Source organism: Leptinotarsa decemlineata, unplaced genomic scaffold, assembly GCF_025532065.1.
Source record: "Leptinotarsa decemlineata unplaced genomic scaffold, Ldec_3_MD MMD2_tig00001064_RagTag_RagTag, whole genome shotgun sequence".
NCBI classification, from domain to species: Eukaryota; Metazoa; Arthropoda; class Insecta; order Coleoptera; family Chrysomelidae; genus Leptinotarsa; species Leptinotarsa decemlineata.
In genome coordinates this window covers 10,230,763-10,247,894 of record NW_027412558.1, presented here as the reverse complement: position 1 = coordinate 10,247,894, position 17,132 = coordinate 10,230,763, and the positions used below count along the sequence as shown (strand labels likewise).

General features: G+C 34.4%; 2 protein-coding genes across 4 annotated transcripts in view; one reads left to right on the top strand and one right to left on the bottom strand.

The window, feature by feature from the left end:
* The window catches only part of LOC111503577 (rho guanine nucleotide exchange factor 10), a 432,407-nt gene that overhangs the window by 104,173 nt on the left and 311,102 nt on the right, over positions 1-17,132 (bottom strand). The window contains exon 5 of one of the 3 annotated variants that reach the window (XM_074175648.1): positions 5,486-5,536. The exons of the other annotated variants lie outside the window; for them this stretch is intronic. Coding sequence (XP_074031749.1) covers positions 5,486-5,536 — 51 coding nt within the window. The remainder of the gene's footprint in view (positions 1-5,485; positions 5,537-17,132) is intronic. 3 annotated transcript variants of the gene reach the window in all.
* LOC141482425 (uncharacterized) overlaps positions 1-17,132 on the top strand; it is a 391,773-nt gene that overhangs the window by 91,910 nt on the left and 282,731 nt on the right. The window lies entirely within an intron of this gene.

The window sequence follows — 17,132 nt, the reverse complement described above, 5'->3', positions numbered from 1 at the left end:
ATGTAATGTTTTCAGTTTATGAGGATAAAACTTGGACTGCAGAGGGATAATTATTAATTAGTATTCGTAAACTTCAGGTGTGTATTTTGGAAAGTGGATAATATCAAACTACTCTAGATTTATCTCTTGCCTATTGAGTTGATTGGTGTGACTCTTCCAATGGTTGCTTCAACAGAAAAAGTAACATGGTCTTACCCTAGGGTTTGATACACTAAACTTTGCAACTTCTGATCAAAATCCTATTTCCAGAAACCATCAAGAAAACTCAAGGCTCCAAGTAGACTCCTCTGATTATTGAGATTCAGGACTTCTGCAGTCTCCAGCAGTAACCACCTCAAACCTAAGTTTGACAGTGCAGCCAGACACATCCGAAACGATCTCCTTGTTGTGTCCAATTTATTTAATTTATTATTGTTTTTATGCATCTACTTATTTTTATGCCTTTCGTGGTTCTTATACTTCTATGCTTTTCATGATTTTGTGATTTTGATGATTTTGCCTGGCAAAACTCAATCGTTTGAATTTAGTCTGATGGATGATTATCAGAATTTCTAATTGAATCACCAGTACGTGCTATCTATGTGAAGCCAGGTACAGAAAAGACCCTTTCACAGATAGAATCGGTTTCAGTTCAGAACTCAGGCAATGTTACCACCTGTTCCATGAGCCCCTTCAAACAAAAACATATAGCCCAAGTATGACATTATTGAAAGCAGTAATCTCTGGCTGTATATCACTTCTCACTCCAATCACTACGAAAAACATGTATATGACTGAACAAAAGAAGACGAGTATTTGTTTACGTCAATGTGTATACCTAGCTGGAAAACATAACAGCCTCATGGAGTTACGGAATTTTTTTCCAATCGTTTCTTGACGCTTCCAATGATTCAGTGCATCAGATCCGCATGAAACATAAAGAGGTGTTTCTGCCTTTTAGTTGAAATGCTTGCACTGAAGGTATCTCATATACAGACAAATGTTGTCCAGATATCGTTTAAATAGACAGTGTCCAGTAAACTGCCCTATAATTATTCTGAGCTTGCCTTTAGCCTGGGGAAGCAGATGTTCAGTTCTCTTTTCAGGCGGTGTCTTCATAAAGGTTTTAGTTGAACAACGCAATCGAGCTGTTATAATTGATATTTCGAAGGTCTCCGACCTTGTCTGACATGAGGGTTTACTAATTAAACTCCGATGTTGTGGTTCATTAGATCAACTTTGTTCGTGGTTTTTTAGTTGTCTCAAGAGCGTTCTTAAGTCTATGTCGATGGTTTTCTTTCGGATACCTTTAGAAGAACAAAGAGTTTGCTTGAGTCATCCTATATATGGATTCTGGAGAATCCAGTGGCTCCCTGTTATAGACATCAACCAACACAATATGCTACTCAAATCACGGTGTATTGTTCTATTAATGTCAGATGCATGACAGCAACATATAGGCTCTCCCGATGCCGAACTCCAATTTAATTCTGTTCATTTGATTATCATTCCAAGTGGTAGCGTGAAATTCAGCTTGATTTGCATGCGGATGTGACTGAAGGTGTACAATGTGTATCACTTATTATAGAAAAAGACAAATTATTGAAAAGTTTTGGAAATTATACAGGACCAAAATTCAATCTACGGTGTATCACCAGAAAGTCAAAAAATCATTATAATCAGGATTCAAGGATTTGAGGCTCGTTAAAAACCAACCCGAGTACATTCGATCCTTCTTGCATTTTTGTACCAGCTAGCTTACACTGAAGACGCGTTACAGTGTCAAAATGAAAATTGAATGAAGTGCTATTACCTGAGTCTGAAGGATTACCTCTTATTACCTACCAGCGTGACGAGTCCCTGATTCTCAAAATCAAACTCTTCCGATAGAGGAACTCCAAGGACGATACGCGACCAGAACGATGAACAGCAACAACACCGATGCCATCAACACGCTGACCACACCATGGACTCCACGTGGAGGACCCAGAATGATACCTAAGAAGAAGTTCCCGTTTCTTTCAGCCAGACTCCTGGGAGAAATGGAAGGTTTGTCGGAGCAGATCCAAGACATCCTGGAGGAGTACCTACTGGGAATCAGGTAGCGGACAGCTACATCGTGGAAGATACTGAAACCGTACAATATCCAATTACCAGCCTAACAACCTGAACCTATGTATAAACTGACTACCGCAACGGATCCGGATCACTCAAACGGAACTACGGAAAAACAAGAGAAACACATGACAACCGAAGACAATACACACTCTAACTCCTATCCCTGAAGAGGCATAAGCCTATAGCAGGGCCCCCTCAAAACACTATCTTAAACTAAATGTATTTTGACCCAAATTTGAATATACGTTTTTGAATTGAATTGAATCCTTCTTATTTTTATTACGTTAAAAAATATATTTCAGGTGATTATTTGGTACTGTACGTAACGTTTCCTTTCGTGACTTGGTGGTACATGTTAATACAGTTACTGCGGATTGTGATTTTACGGATCTGAGCAGGCCATGTTATAAATAGAAAAAATTTCAGCATTTCCTCTGTACTGAACAACCAAGAATTCAGTAAACCAAATTTTTTTTCTTGCGTTTTTCGAATACTGTTTTGCTTCAAACCGTTCAAGCTCCATCTGGATAAATTTGTACATGAAAGATCAGCCTTGGGGAGCGCCGTTTATCTTTAATAATCATGTATTGTATAGTTGTTTCTTCACTTCTTATATCTTACTCTTCTCTTTTGGAAAAACTACTTAACTCTCACGCTCGATGTTAGTTCAGTTAGCATAAGCATAAGCTTTATGTTGATTTGTAGAATTGGAAATTCTGACGTAAAATATAAAAACTTTTTTTCACACCAGAATACAATACTGTCTCTTGATGCACGTTTCGTCAACCAAGTTAGCATCATCAGACAATGATGTGGGTCAAGAGATAGGATAGATACATAGATGCAAGCTCTAAGCTCTAGTTGGTCTTATAAGTTTTTTGGAAGTCTATAGCTGTATATTTTTAGATTCACGTAACTTTGATTTGAAATTGTCCACCAACCTGTCATTGGGCTTATTCTATTAGATGCTGTTGTATGCAGAAATTAATATGTACTGTTGATATACTCCGTATAATATCTGGGGAACTGCTCAGAAGCTAACAAATCGAAATTCAAGATACAAGATACAAATCGAAATTCAAGATACAAGAATCTTTTATAGAATCTCAAACCAGCCAGAATGATCATAAATCAGATTACCTTTATAAAAAATCTAGTCTGAGACTGAATCTAGTTTCTCTGATTCCAGACACAGGAATTGGATTTCACTAGAAAAGTATTTTGAACAAAAATTTAAAAGAAATTGAATTTCGTTGCTTCAAAAGTTTCCAATTTTTGGTAAAATAATAGATAGTATAAACAGTTTTTCAGAACACTGATCTCTCCTCAAAACAACAGCATCTTTTTCACTATTGAAACATAATTCCGATTTTTTTTTCTACTTTCTTTTTCCAACAAACTTTCTATTTGATCAACATAATTTCCCTCAGATAAATCAGTTAGAGTCAGAAATTCAACAGACGCTCCCATTCTCCAAGGAATATCCTGGATCAATAACGGAAACAAGATCTCCAAACCAGAGCCCCATTTCACAACAAATAATGTATACTTAGGTTTTCGTTAAAACAATTTCGAAATTCGATCCCAGTACGAAGTTCTCACAGATGGAAGCGAGATATACAATAGTAGATGAGCGGTCACCCAGTCGGTACCTGAAAGTGTTATTCGAAGGTGAGAAAAACATGTCTATATGCCTTTTTATAGATGTCATAATTTACTTTTATATAAACAATAAATGGAAGTGTAGGATGTATTAATATACTGACAAAATGTAACAAAAAAAGTTGATCGACATGGGTATGAGTGTATAGGAGTGTGACACCCCCGAAACTTTCATAAAAGACACTAGCGATACGCCAGGGCTGCGAACGAATGCAATTTAGAGTTTAAACAGTTCTATCTATTTTTCAATTAATGACTCATGTCAAGATGAAGCTACATATTGTATTCTTGTTTATCTACACAAGTGAATCTGCCGAAAAGTTTTCATATCAAATACATTGTGTAATGTAATAAATTTCTTTAATTCTTTAATTCTAAGTTTCTTTAATTCGAATTCATTTTCTTCTTTTAACAGAATGTAAAAATAACAAATCAATTGTGAAAATACTTTTTTACTATAAATTCATTTTTAATTTTTTAGAAAATTGAATGCTTCATTGTTGTATGGTCAATCCCTACAACATTAGGTCGAGTACCACCCTGACCTTTGTCAGGATATAACTGTGGAAAATTGTTATGACGGCCATCTTTTTCTCGCCATTTTGAATGTTTTTTCCTTGAACCCTTTCATCAAATAAACATATCACGGGGATGCGTACAGATCATAGTCCAACATCTTTGTGAGTCCGTCCTTCTTTAAAATTCAGTTACAAGTTAACTACCTCATTAGTCAGTGGGCTAAGCTTGAAGACTGGCAGTAAACAAATCTAAAAAAATGAACTTTAAGCGTTCAAGTCAGAAAACAACTACTCCCCTGGCTAATACCACGGATATAATCCAACGCCCTTCGTGGTATTAGCCAGGGAATAGTTGTTTTCTGATAGGCGTCAGTCCATTCAACCTACTGTGTAGGTATATCCGAGACTGGCTTGAACATTTAAAGTTCATTTCTTTGGACAAATTAACTAGTTTTGTGATCCCCACAGCTCTCGTTGAACATGCCAGTTTTCTTTGTATTGCTTGTAGCAAGCGGCGCATAACAAGATAATACTCCCTATTGACCGTACGGCCATGTGGTCTTGGCTCCTGGGCTCTTCCATTGAGAAGATTTGGTTTTGGTTTCGATTAAATATACCCATGATTCGTCAACAGTTATAACCCTTTCAAGCCAATCTGAATCGCCGTTAACGTCATTCAACAATTCCCAAGCAATGCTCATGTGGCTTTTTTTTTTTGTCAAAATTCAACAATTTTGAAATGAACACGCTGGAACACTTAATTCCATTTTTCACCCAAAATTTAATGCCAATTTCTATGCCTCTCATCTACATAAAAAAATTAAAAAATCGCTAATTGAATTTACAAACCTCACGAAATTTGAACATTTACCTAATTTTTTGAATAGCTCACTATATTGCAAATTAAATTAAAGCTCGTAATAAACGGTTTTTCGTAAAAACCGCCAAACTATCACCATTAGTATTGATTTTAATTCAACCATAGGATGAAAGCACAGCGGTAAAAGCTCCAAGTGCTTTTTGATATAGAAATCGAGTTTTCTGTTTACGCCGAGAGTTAATAGCTAAAAAGATAGGCCACTCAATAGTGAACCCGTTCTGCAACGAATAATTTAGTTACTGCAACGAATACGAGTTTTCGGATCAATGGGTGACCTATTTTCAAAATTATCAATATACTGGAAATAATCAGGTTTTGTCGTACTCACCGATAACATTGCAATGTCGAGAGTAAATGGCGTTCTTCAAAACAAACTTACCTGAAACAGAAAGAGAAAATGGATATTTTGTGTTTTTGCAACCTCAATTATTTATAGCAGGAGAGCCCACAATGCAAAATGGGGATTTACTCGAGCGTCACTGAGACATATTAGGTTGCAAAGCTTAGATGATAAGAATGAAAAATGTTATATAATATATACCTTTTCATCGGTGGATATTGATAGCATCAATGTCCTACGTATTTTTAATAGTGTTGGTATGTTAATCTGATCGTTTGCATGATGTGGGTGGTTGTAAGTAAGGGTTAAAAGTGAAAAGAAAAAAAAATTAATCGAGCGCGTCAGATTTTCTAAGGGGGTGTTAGATGCAACAAAAAAGCTATCATTCAATAATCTGACGATTTCGATCTGACGCAAACTCGCGGCCATTATTTTGAAGTGCAAAAAAAAATTCGCCATTTTGAAATATTCAAGCCCGTCAGACTGAGATATATATGGTTCATCTTTATATTTTAGACGTGCTGTCTCATAATCTGACGATTATCTAGAGGGATTCGCTTAATCTGACAATTCATTAAGTTCAATTCATTGAACTTAATTAATTGAAAAGCTCAGGAAATAACATGCTAATAAATAAGTGTATGTTTTTTAAAGTAGAATACTTATATTTATAAGAAAATTATTTTAAAAAAATGCTCAAAAAAATTTAAATTTTTATAATCAATTGATTAATTAATGAAGGAAAGAGAAATGAAACTTTCTATGTTTTTTACCACTTTTATTTGTAACTACTTTTAAAAGAAAATGTAGTTAATTGTATTTATCTGAGTATGAATTAGGATGAATATTCAGTATTCATCAAAATGCAAATGTACATTGACTCGTAGTTCTGAAAATCGCCGAATTAACGGAACTAGTTTCCTGAGACACAATCTGCACGACGTTCCAGCCTGTTGGATGACACTAGCTTGCTCTGTGGGATTACAGGCTTTATTCATGTCGGACTGTGTATCTGCCACCACTCGAAAAAATGGAAGGCGTTTTAATTCAACATGTCATTGTGAAATTTGTATTGATACTCGGTAATCCGCAACACGAGTTTGAGTGGTTGAAACGTTTTAAATAAGGACAAGAATAAATGCCATCTTCTGATGATGTTAACTTTGTTAGCGAAACGTGCGTCGATATACAGTATTTGTATTCTGGTGAGTGAAAGTGTTTTCAACAGAGACATTACTAGAGCTTCACGGTTCAAAAATTCTCAGTTTTCATACCTGAGTTTCATCACTGATGATATACGAAATATAATACCAATATTCAAAACATCATTATGAAAATATCAATAAAAAATATGAAAATTCAAACCGAACTCTGGGTCAAGTATTCCTAGTTTCTCCTATAAATCATCATTTTCGCAAAGGCCTCTCTTGTAGATTATCCCATGAATTTTCCTCCAAGTTTCCAGAGGAAAGTGAATGGGCTAAAATCGGGGCACCTAGCAAGACAATTAGCTACACCGTTATGATTAAAAACTATTCAGCAATAATCTATCTATGGAAGATGAAGGCAAAAATACTGATTTCGAACTTTTCCATCAGTTGTTCAAGTACACCACTGGAAATGTTTTGCATGTCACCAACAGGGTGTGAATATTCATACCTTACAAATTGTAAGATTTGCCAAGATATGATTTAATATCCGATTGTGCAACGAATCAATCAAAATAATTACAATTTTCCGAGCAATCATCGAGCCACTTAACCTAGTTGCTGCAATGTAATGACACCGACCGACTCTTTTACTTGAAAATTTCACAAAATAAACATTTCATCTTCATGACTCCATTATGAAATCGTACATTCATTTAATCATAAATAAACCATCCTGGATGGGCTGTTGACCCAAATATTTGCTGGCAAATAGAGTTGCGATGACTGATAAAATAGTTGCAATGAATGGTCCCGTTCAGACTGAGAAAATATTTGATTAATGTGAGACAGATAAGGAATTTCATAAAGAAAGGACCTTGGCTATACACGAAATTATTATTTATAGAATGGATGCGAGTTTTCGAACAAACGTTCAAAACATTTCATCTCGTTCATATGATCCAAGGTTTTTCACCAGTTCGGTACAAATGACCCAAAAAATATATGATATATGAGAGACAGTATCCAAAACATATTTATTAATGAATATTACTGGAGTTTATTCCCAACACCAAACCGTTATGTTTAACACCTCGACATGTGTTTCGAACACCAAGTGATCATCTTCAATAGGAAAAATAAACTGTTTTTTTTTCAATAACAGATTTCCTTCAATAAAATTCACGTATGAGTTAGAAAATAAGGGAAAATTCCATGTCTTGACGTTTTGGTAATGATGAGCCAATGGGGAAAGCTAGAATACGATGTATTCAGGAAGGAAACAAACAGACAACATAAACATGTTGGGTTGAATTTTCTAGTGCATCGTCTTTTGACGTTTCCTCTCACACATGAGAGGTTTAAAAAAAGGTAACAAAACAGGAAATAGCATTCAGTAACGGTTAAAGGTAAGTTCATAAAACTGGATGACACATGCAAGAAAACCCTGTAACTGTAGAGTTTCAATTATAGTTTTTTGTTCTTTCATTCTTTGGATTTTTTTCTTGATTGCAGTTCAAAAGGATTCGAAAGGATTTTTCTTCCAGTTTGTATCTGAAAGAAACTTCTGTGTATGATTTACATATCTTCATGAAGAGTTTTATTGTAGATATTTTCTTTCTTCCTTTCTTTCCAAGTTTTCCATATCGTGAAAAATAAGATGAAAACTTCAGCAAAAGAACTTGCATACTCGAGACCATATCATTGTCAGTCACGTTGCGCCATTGCCCTGGGTTCGTTTACCTTTGTTATCTCCAAACAGTCGGATAGTTGTAGTGCAGGTATCCACCGCTGTTCCACGTTTCTTGTTCTATTATTACAGGGGGCCCGCAGCTATCGCATAGGTAATAGGGTAGCCGCATTAAATTTTCCATTGTTACTTCAGCCGACTCCCATTAAAAGTTGGTAATGAGGTTATACGAAACTGTCAATATAGAAAAGTCAATACGGAAATGACTGAAAGAAAAATTTCATAAAGTTCCTATTTTACAAACATAAATCTCGACTCATTAATTAATGATTTCATTAATTACAGTATTTCTGAAATCGAGCCCGAAGGCTTTTAATTTTTTACTATCCAGATAAACATAGTCGTTTCGGCGATTCGACAGATGGTATATTTTAAACACAAGCAGGTGTGCGGCAAGACCTTTATGCAGGTAAACTAATATACTTTTCAAATGGGCGCAGTGTAACACCGAAATAAACCTGAAAAATCACCGAAACCGGAACATTTTTAATTGTTGGAATTTTTGTCAACAATTGGCAACGGTTATTATCACGAGTGAACCACATTTATTCGGATAAAACGAGTTCAAATCCATTATTTACGAAATTCCGCTAAGCAAATCACTTGTTTGTGTAGTAATTTGAAATACACGAGGAAGTTTACATCAAAATTTTGAAAACCAAGAGTTTGCTGGCATTTTCATAGACTCAGCTTGAGGTACCAGCGACATATGTTGAAATTATGTTCAGAAAAAAAAAGATTATATGAAACTCAAATCCAGAGGTATATGAAATATTTGAAAATCATACTACTAACCTATTGAAAATATTCATGTTGACACGTTTGCTGTTGTGAAAAAACTGCAGTAATGAGCAACGATTTACTCGTGTGTTCCTTTTAATCGGTTGAACAACCTTCAATTTTTTTCACCGGTTTTCAACACCATTTTTATAACACTTCCTAACTTTCAGTGCAAGCCAAACATTGAGGTTGGGTTAAGTTATTATGTAAAATATCTTGGAACAAAGGGACAACATTATTTTCATGTAAGACGAGAAAAACATTTTCAACATGCTATTTGCCTTTTCTACCGAGCTTTCAGTTTCACTCCCACCATGAGAGTCTAACAGCCGAACAGTCTAACAGTTTATTTAGTTGTTTGTTGTGAAACCTTTTCACACGTTGAAAAAACTTTGAAGTATTTCAATTCGTGTGTTTTTCAATCGCCCGGTATAATGGACACTACGTTATGAATGTCAAATGTTTGTTATTCGAAAAATTTTCACATATACCGCCAATTAATGGAAATGATACAGGGGCGTATATGAGGATTTGAGCCACGATGAACTGTTTGGTAATATAAAAGTCGAAAAGTGAACAATTACAATGCACCATTTTTCAATACCATTTTTATAACACTTGCTAGAATCTGGTGCTTGCCAAACGGATATATAAGGTTCTTAAATGCTTAATATGTAAATTACCTTGGAACAAAGGAACAACATTATTTTCATGAAAAGCGAGAAAAACATTTTTAACATGCTATTCGCCTTTTTTGCTAAGTTTTTAGTTGCTTACAGTTTCAGTAAATAGCCAGAGGAACTGTACTGTTGGTGAAAATATCAGATAATGTTTTTTTAGTTGTTTTGAAAAAAATATAACAATATCCACTGTTCACCCACTACAAGAATAACAACACTAACAAGAATATCTATCAACTTCGAAATCGAAATATCAGATCTATCAAGTTGAATACGTACGAATATTGATATACGAGGAATAGGAAAACTTCAATCCTGTGATATCTTTCGAAACCCTCATCCCACTTTCGACATATCCCATGTTGAGTTTCCGAACATTCAACCTTGTTATATCGTGGATCTGAAGAAACATTATCCGTTCATTCGGAGAACATGTTTTTTATGAAATTGCGCGCTATATTTCTCCGATATTTACATATCTCGCTGAACTGGAAATAGGATCTTGTCGACGTAAGAAAATGCAGAATTGCATCGAAAAAGTCACGTACCTAAGCCAAACAAGAATTTCATAAACCAAGTACTTCAACAATAAAACGGCGAGACAGAATTCGAGAGGTAGACTAAGCGATTTGGGTTGAATAGATTATTTTTTGTACACAGAAAAAAAATTCATTTTGGAATACTTTGGAGCTGGGTATAGCTTGAGCAAATGGTAGTTTGTCTGTAGTGAAATATTGAAAAACAGCAAATTTCATAAAGCGTTTATGGAAAAAAAACTAAATATTTCTCAGTCAGCCCGTTACCAAGATGTTTTCCCAGACGAAGTGCCATATGTTTCATTAAGTGAAGTTGTGTTTTTTTTCAAACTCTAACCTAGCGAGAAATCAATATTTAACTACAGACTTTCTAGGGCAAAAAGGATTGTTGAGAATGCTTTTGGCCCAGGTGCGTCCAGATTTCGCGTTCTTTTGTATGTTTGTCCAGAAAAAGCGACTTACTTCAAGCATTTGGTATTTGCATAATTTTCAATGAAAAAATAATTTAACCGTTTTTTCAGCAGGTACTGTAGAATACAAGTACTTCGGAAATCGAGTTTGCCTGACGAGAAATGACCCTCAGCAATCATGCTAACTTCAACGAAGCCTTTCAAAAAATCCTACTTTCGAAGTAAGACGAAGCAAAAATTATTAGTTACATCAAAAGATTGGGGGTAGCACTTTGGTAAAACAAATGCATAGATGGGTAAATTAGGTAAAAGGAAAATAAAAGTTACACATTATGAAAATATTGACTCACTGAACCCTATTACGATTATAGGTGGAATCTGACGTAAAATCATTTGAGTAATTCACAGTTCACAGTTTCAGGCGAGAAAGTTCACAGATTCAGTTGGATAGCAAGTTTAGTTTGCTGGTGAGAGGCCTAAAAGTTACAACTGTTATGTGCTCAAAAACACTTGAAAATATAACCCCTACAATTGTTGAAGTATTTCAACATTCCAACTTTTTGTTATATGGCGATGATCTCAAGATTTATCAAACCATCAAAGAAATCCAGCACTGTGAGAGATTGCAAAATGATCTTGAAGCATTTGCAGAAATCTGTGGCAAGAGTAGCCTATACTTAAATCTCGATAAATGTCACAAAATACCATTCAAAGTAGAAATAAAAATAGCATTGATTCTCAATATCAAATAGAAAATCACACAATAAAAATAGTTAATGAAGAAGGCGATTTGGGAGTGATAATGGATTCCAAAATGATTTTTGAATCCCACATTGCGAAGACCGTTAATATGTGTAATCGTTTATTGGGTTTCATTATAAGAAATACAAGATATTTCAGAAATGCAAAAACTCTTCTTAATCTATATTACTCTTATGTATATAGTCGTTTGAACTTTGCATCTGTCGTTTGGAGTCCACACTATTCGATTTATCAACAGAGAATGGAAAGTGTTCAAAATAAATTCGTCAAAAATTGGCCCGTAAAACTGACATTTCTATAATCAATGAAAATTTCCGTCCCGTTTTCAAAAAGTATTCTTTGTTGTCTCTTACAGATAGAAAAAAAATGTCAGATATATTAATGCTGTATAAATTATTCAATAAACGTGTCGACTGTCCTACGTTGATAACAAAAATTTCATTGAATACACCTTGCAGAGACTTGCGAAACCATGATATCTTTGCAACCCCATTTAGAAAAACCAATTCAGGAAAAACTCTTCTTTATGCAGAATTGTCAGATCCTTCAATACTCATTGCAATGATATTGAAAAACTGAGATTACCTTTCCTTAGTTTTAAAAAGTATGTGAAATCTATTTTTATTTATAATTAGTTATCGTTTCTTCATATACTATTTAGTCAATTTTTTATTTCATTTTTTGTTAATATTCATTACTATAAAGTGTAATGTACTAGGCATTTATATTTTGTTTACTCACTATCTTTTATATGTAAAATGAGGATAGTTTTTCGTGTAATAAATAAATAAATAAAACAGTGGATTCAAAAGGCAGAACGGGCACCAAAGAAGGCGAAGACTGTTTCATCTGCGGGCAAGGTCATAGCTTCGGGTGGCATAATTTTCATTGACTATTTTAAAAAACGTAAAACTATCAAGGGTGAGTATTATGCGAACTTATTGCAACGTTTGAGTGAAAAAATCAAGCAAAAATTGGCGCATTTGGCTTAGAAAAAAGTGTTGTTTTATCAAGACAATGCACCAGCTCACAAATCCATTATCGCAATGACCAAAATCAACGAATTAAAGTTTGAATTGCTATTCGCCAAATTTAGCCCCCTCAGATTATTTTCTGTTCCCAAACTTGAAAAAATGGCTCAATGGTCACATCTAGCCAAACTATTACAATAATTCTAAAATCCCTAAAACTTCATATTCAAATACTAAACAATTCTAATCCAATGGTCGAAAACATACACAAAAACAACATTACAAATCCCTTGAAGGGTAAGCCGTATAACTAAAATACAGTTTTGCAAATTACACAACATCGCTTTCAGGATTTATTTGTTGGTTGAAACCCTCAAGTAGTTCAGGTTGTTACACTGGATTTAAATTAAACCTAAAAGGAATTCTAAGCTAAATATGCGGTATCCTCTAATTATAAATTTGAACAGCTGCTGCGGCCCTGCTGGATATATATTCATCCAATGGTGAAGTGTTTTTGTAGCGAAATGAATAATGTTGAGTGCTTTGACAAACTTTTGAGGTTCATTATGAACCAATTGTCTTACAGAATTATGCGAGAAGAGTATATACAAGCGAAATCTGAATCTGTTAACTATTGTCTCTCTTCCTGAAAAAAAAATTAAGAGGTATGAACATGAAATAATGTAATATAGGTGCAATAAACCTTTACACCTTCCAAAAAAAATGACAAAATTCAGTTCTTTTAGGAAATGGTTCATTCATCAGGAAGTAACACCCAATTTTTTCGATTCCGAAGAAAAATCGAAGTTTCAAATATGATTGTGACGTCAGTCACTACCACCGAGACTAACCTGCCAATCTGGCAGTTCAAACGTGATCCACATATAATTACATGTTCAGGATCACGAATAAAAGTCAAAAAAAGAGTTAGTCGAGAAAAAATACAAAAGTTCCGCACAATTTACTGGATACTCATATTAATGCATTCCATTAGTTCGAACTCTAATTGTCTGATATGATATAAAATGATTTGAAATCCCTGAAAGAACCAATGAAATTATAAAGTTTAGCAGAAAAAATAACAATTACATTAAGCAAAATATAAACTGGAATTACACTGAATTAATATACAAGCAACAATAAAACAATTAACAAGAAATGAATATTAAAAGATTTCAAGCCAGGTTACTTCACTTACTGAAAGCACTCGAATGACCTATAAATAGTCATCTCTTGGAGAAATAAGTCCAGTCATCACCCGAAGACGATTGTGGATAATAACAATCGAAACGTCGTGAAGTAACTTGGCTTGAAATCTTTTAATTTTTAATTTTCATTACTTATTAATTGTTCAATTTTCAATTATTGCTGTGTATTTTATTTCATTTTGATTTCAGTTTTTTTGCTTAGTATAATTGTTATTTTTTCAGTTATAATATTAGACAATGGAAGTCCGAACTAATGAAATGCACCACAAAACAGTGTCAACCACCTTCAAACAAACTCATATTAATTATCAACGGTTTCAATTTGAAATATTCCTCACGATGATAAACGAAGTAATAAGAAAACTAGGGAGTGTCAATCAAATTCTTGTCTCCGGATAATCCAAGAATGCAGCTTGAAGTACATGAGATGAAGCAATTTAAAATTTTGTGTAAACACGACAACGATAATAAAGCCCAGTACGACTACATTTCTCACTTTTGTGAATATTTCACGAGACTTCCACAACCATAACGCTGAAATGCTGGAGGTATAAATTTAATTTAACAAGTCTCGCTGAATTCGTTGGTCGAATAAAAGGATAACAAGAAAAATTCCTGTTAACTTTAACTTGGAATCTTTGAAGAATTTGATTCGAAAACTACAAAGAGGGTTTGAAAAAAATCAAACGAACGAATTGATCAGAGAGAGATATTCTGAATTACAGAAGTATAAATTGATATTCCGTAATTATATATTGAATACAAGTAGTTTCAATATTCATCATTATTTCTTTCTAAATACGTATCGAAGTAAATATATTTTCGAAATTTTTACATATTTCCGTTGAATTGACTTTACAAAATAACAAAATGTGAGAAAATGCCTACTGGAAAACAAGTACTTTCCCGGCTAATACCACTCACGACATTGAAATATATCAGATGCATTAATTGGAATTATTTCAAAATATGTCACAGACCAAAGTTTCGTATTTGCCATTTTAAATGATCGGTCAATGACTGCTAAAGATAGCAATCTGGTCAAGCAAGAGCTTGACTGTTCATTCAAATTGAAAGTCTGTCTGTCTATCACCGACCACCCGAACTTCAGCGTTTTGCCAATATTCTATGCTGTTTTTTTCTAATGATATTATTTAGTTTACATGTAGTAGGTATGGCAAATGAAGACCTATATTGGTATTATCAAAACACATAATAATTTGTGTTATTTGTGAAAATAACAAATGTTCAATCTGAAATAAATCAGGGACACGACTTTAGTTGCTACTATATCGGTCAAACTGGTAGAATATCTCCATCTATTTACAGAGGATCATGGATTATGAAGTATTGCATTTGGAAGAGAAATATTTTAAACATACCTAATATTTTAAAATACCCAAAAACCAACAGTTACAAGAAAAGAACAAGTTTTCAATGTCCACATGTAAGAAGTTGTTAACATTTTCCTTCATTATTGACTAATTGTATATATCAATGTCTCAACAAGAAACACTTAAGTTACGTCCAATAGACACTCGCCCGTTCTTAAAACAAGTCGAATTGACAACTACCATTCCAAATTGAATAAACACCAGTAAATTAGAACCTTTTGTTCGATTCTACCTGTTTGGACCGCTTCATTTCGTTTTTTATGTGGTATACCTGATCCATCAAGCCCCTTTTTGTTTCTGACCTCATTTCGTGCGAGATGCATGTTCGGTCTATTGTTTTTACTTCGGATTTCTCGGTGCTTTATTTTCAATGAGCATCTGGGTCTTCAATGGAGTTTAATTAGTTTGAGCCAGATGGTGTTCAAGAATAAATATGATTAAATGGTGAACATAATATGGAAGTCTGAATTGTTTGTAGATGAGTCTGACACTCAGTTGTTTTGACAAAATCTTATTTCTCGAGAGTTTCGGAGACTATTTTCCAGAAGAAGTTCACCTGGTACATTTGAGTTTCTTTTGTTGGAAACTTTAACTGATTCTGGACGTTTTTGTTTGAGTTTGAGATCAATATGTTTGGTAAAGGACAGTTGAACGAGTATTTACATACAGTTGGTTTTTATTATATTATGAGTAATGGATTCAAATGAGGCATGTGACAGAATTGTGAGACTTTCACTAAGTGATACTTGAATATAGTAAATACTGGATCATGAGCAAGGCCAGTCCTTCGACTAATCGAACAAACTAAAGACCTCTACTTGACACTGATAAACACCTGATCTGGTGTTGCCTTTAATGTTTTGGGATTTGGCAACCCTTTTGTTGCAATCTAGTAACTGACATCTCTATCGTAAAGTTGGACATTATTGATCTTGTACGTACTCAGAACGTTTCGACATACGTGCGCTATTAGTGTTGTTCACAGTAACTTAAAATATTCATCTCGGCCCAAAAATGGAATTAAATCGTGAACATTTTCGTGCGATTATTTTTCAGAACTTTCGAGGATTAAGTCAGCAACAGTGCATAGATGAACTTAATTAAATTTTTGGCGATGAAGCTCCATCAAGGACCAGTGTTTATCGATGGTGTGATGAATTCAATCGCGTTCGTAGTTCACTCCAAGACGAATTTCGTGAACGTCATCCAAAATCAGTTCTTGTTCCGAAAACCATTGATGCTGTGCGCGAACTGACATTGCAAGATCGTCATGTGACCTATCGTGAGATTGAGATAACCTTAGGCATTAGCGGGATCAGCATACATTCAATATTGCATAAACATTTGTCTGTCAAAAAAATTTAATCGCGTTGGATCCCACACAATTTGTCAATCGCTCAAAAAAAGGCTCGTTTCGATTGCTCGAAGGAAATGCTCAAAAAATACGATCGCGGTACTTCGAAACACGTCTATGACATCGTGACAGGTGATGAATCGTGGATTTACGCGTAGGAGCCCGAAAGTAAACAGCAGTCGATTGAAGAAGCGGTTGCTGTATTCAGAATACATGTTTTGGAGATACTTTAATCAGAGTGGCAAAAGTGCTTCGACAATTGGTTCAAACGCATGCAAAAGTGTATAGATCTTCATGGGGAATATTTTGAAAAACAATAAAATGATTTTCGATGACTAATATTTATTTTTGTTCTCTAATCCCGAAATATAAAAGGCAACGACAGATCTGTTGTTATAAAGCAAAATATGGGATTGTTAAAAAGTGGAAACTCTCCAGCAATAGACACCACCCTATGTTTACAAGTGAGTTGATGACTTTCAATGTTATGGTGCTGTAGAAAAACATCTATATTTTGATATTCGATGGTGTAAGTATCAATAGTTGAGCCATAGTTTGACTATAAGTAATTGGATCAATCTATTGCAGGGTTGACGAAGATTTTGGATTGAAGTTCGCAAAACTCTCTCTGAAAAAATGCGT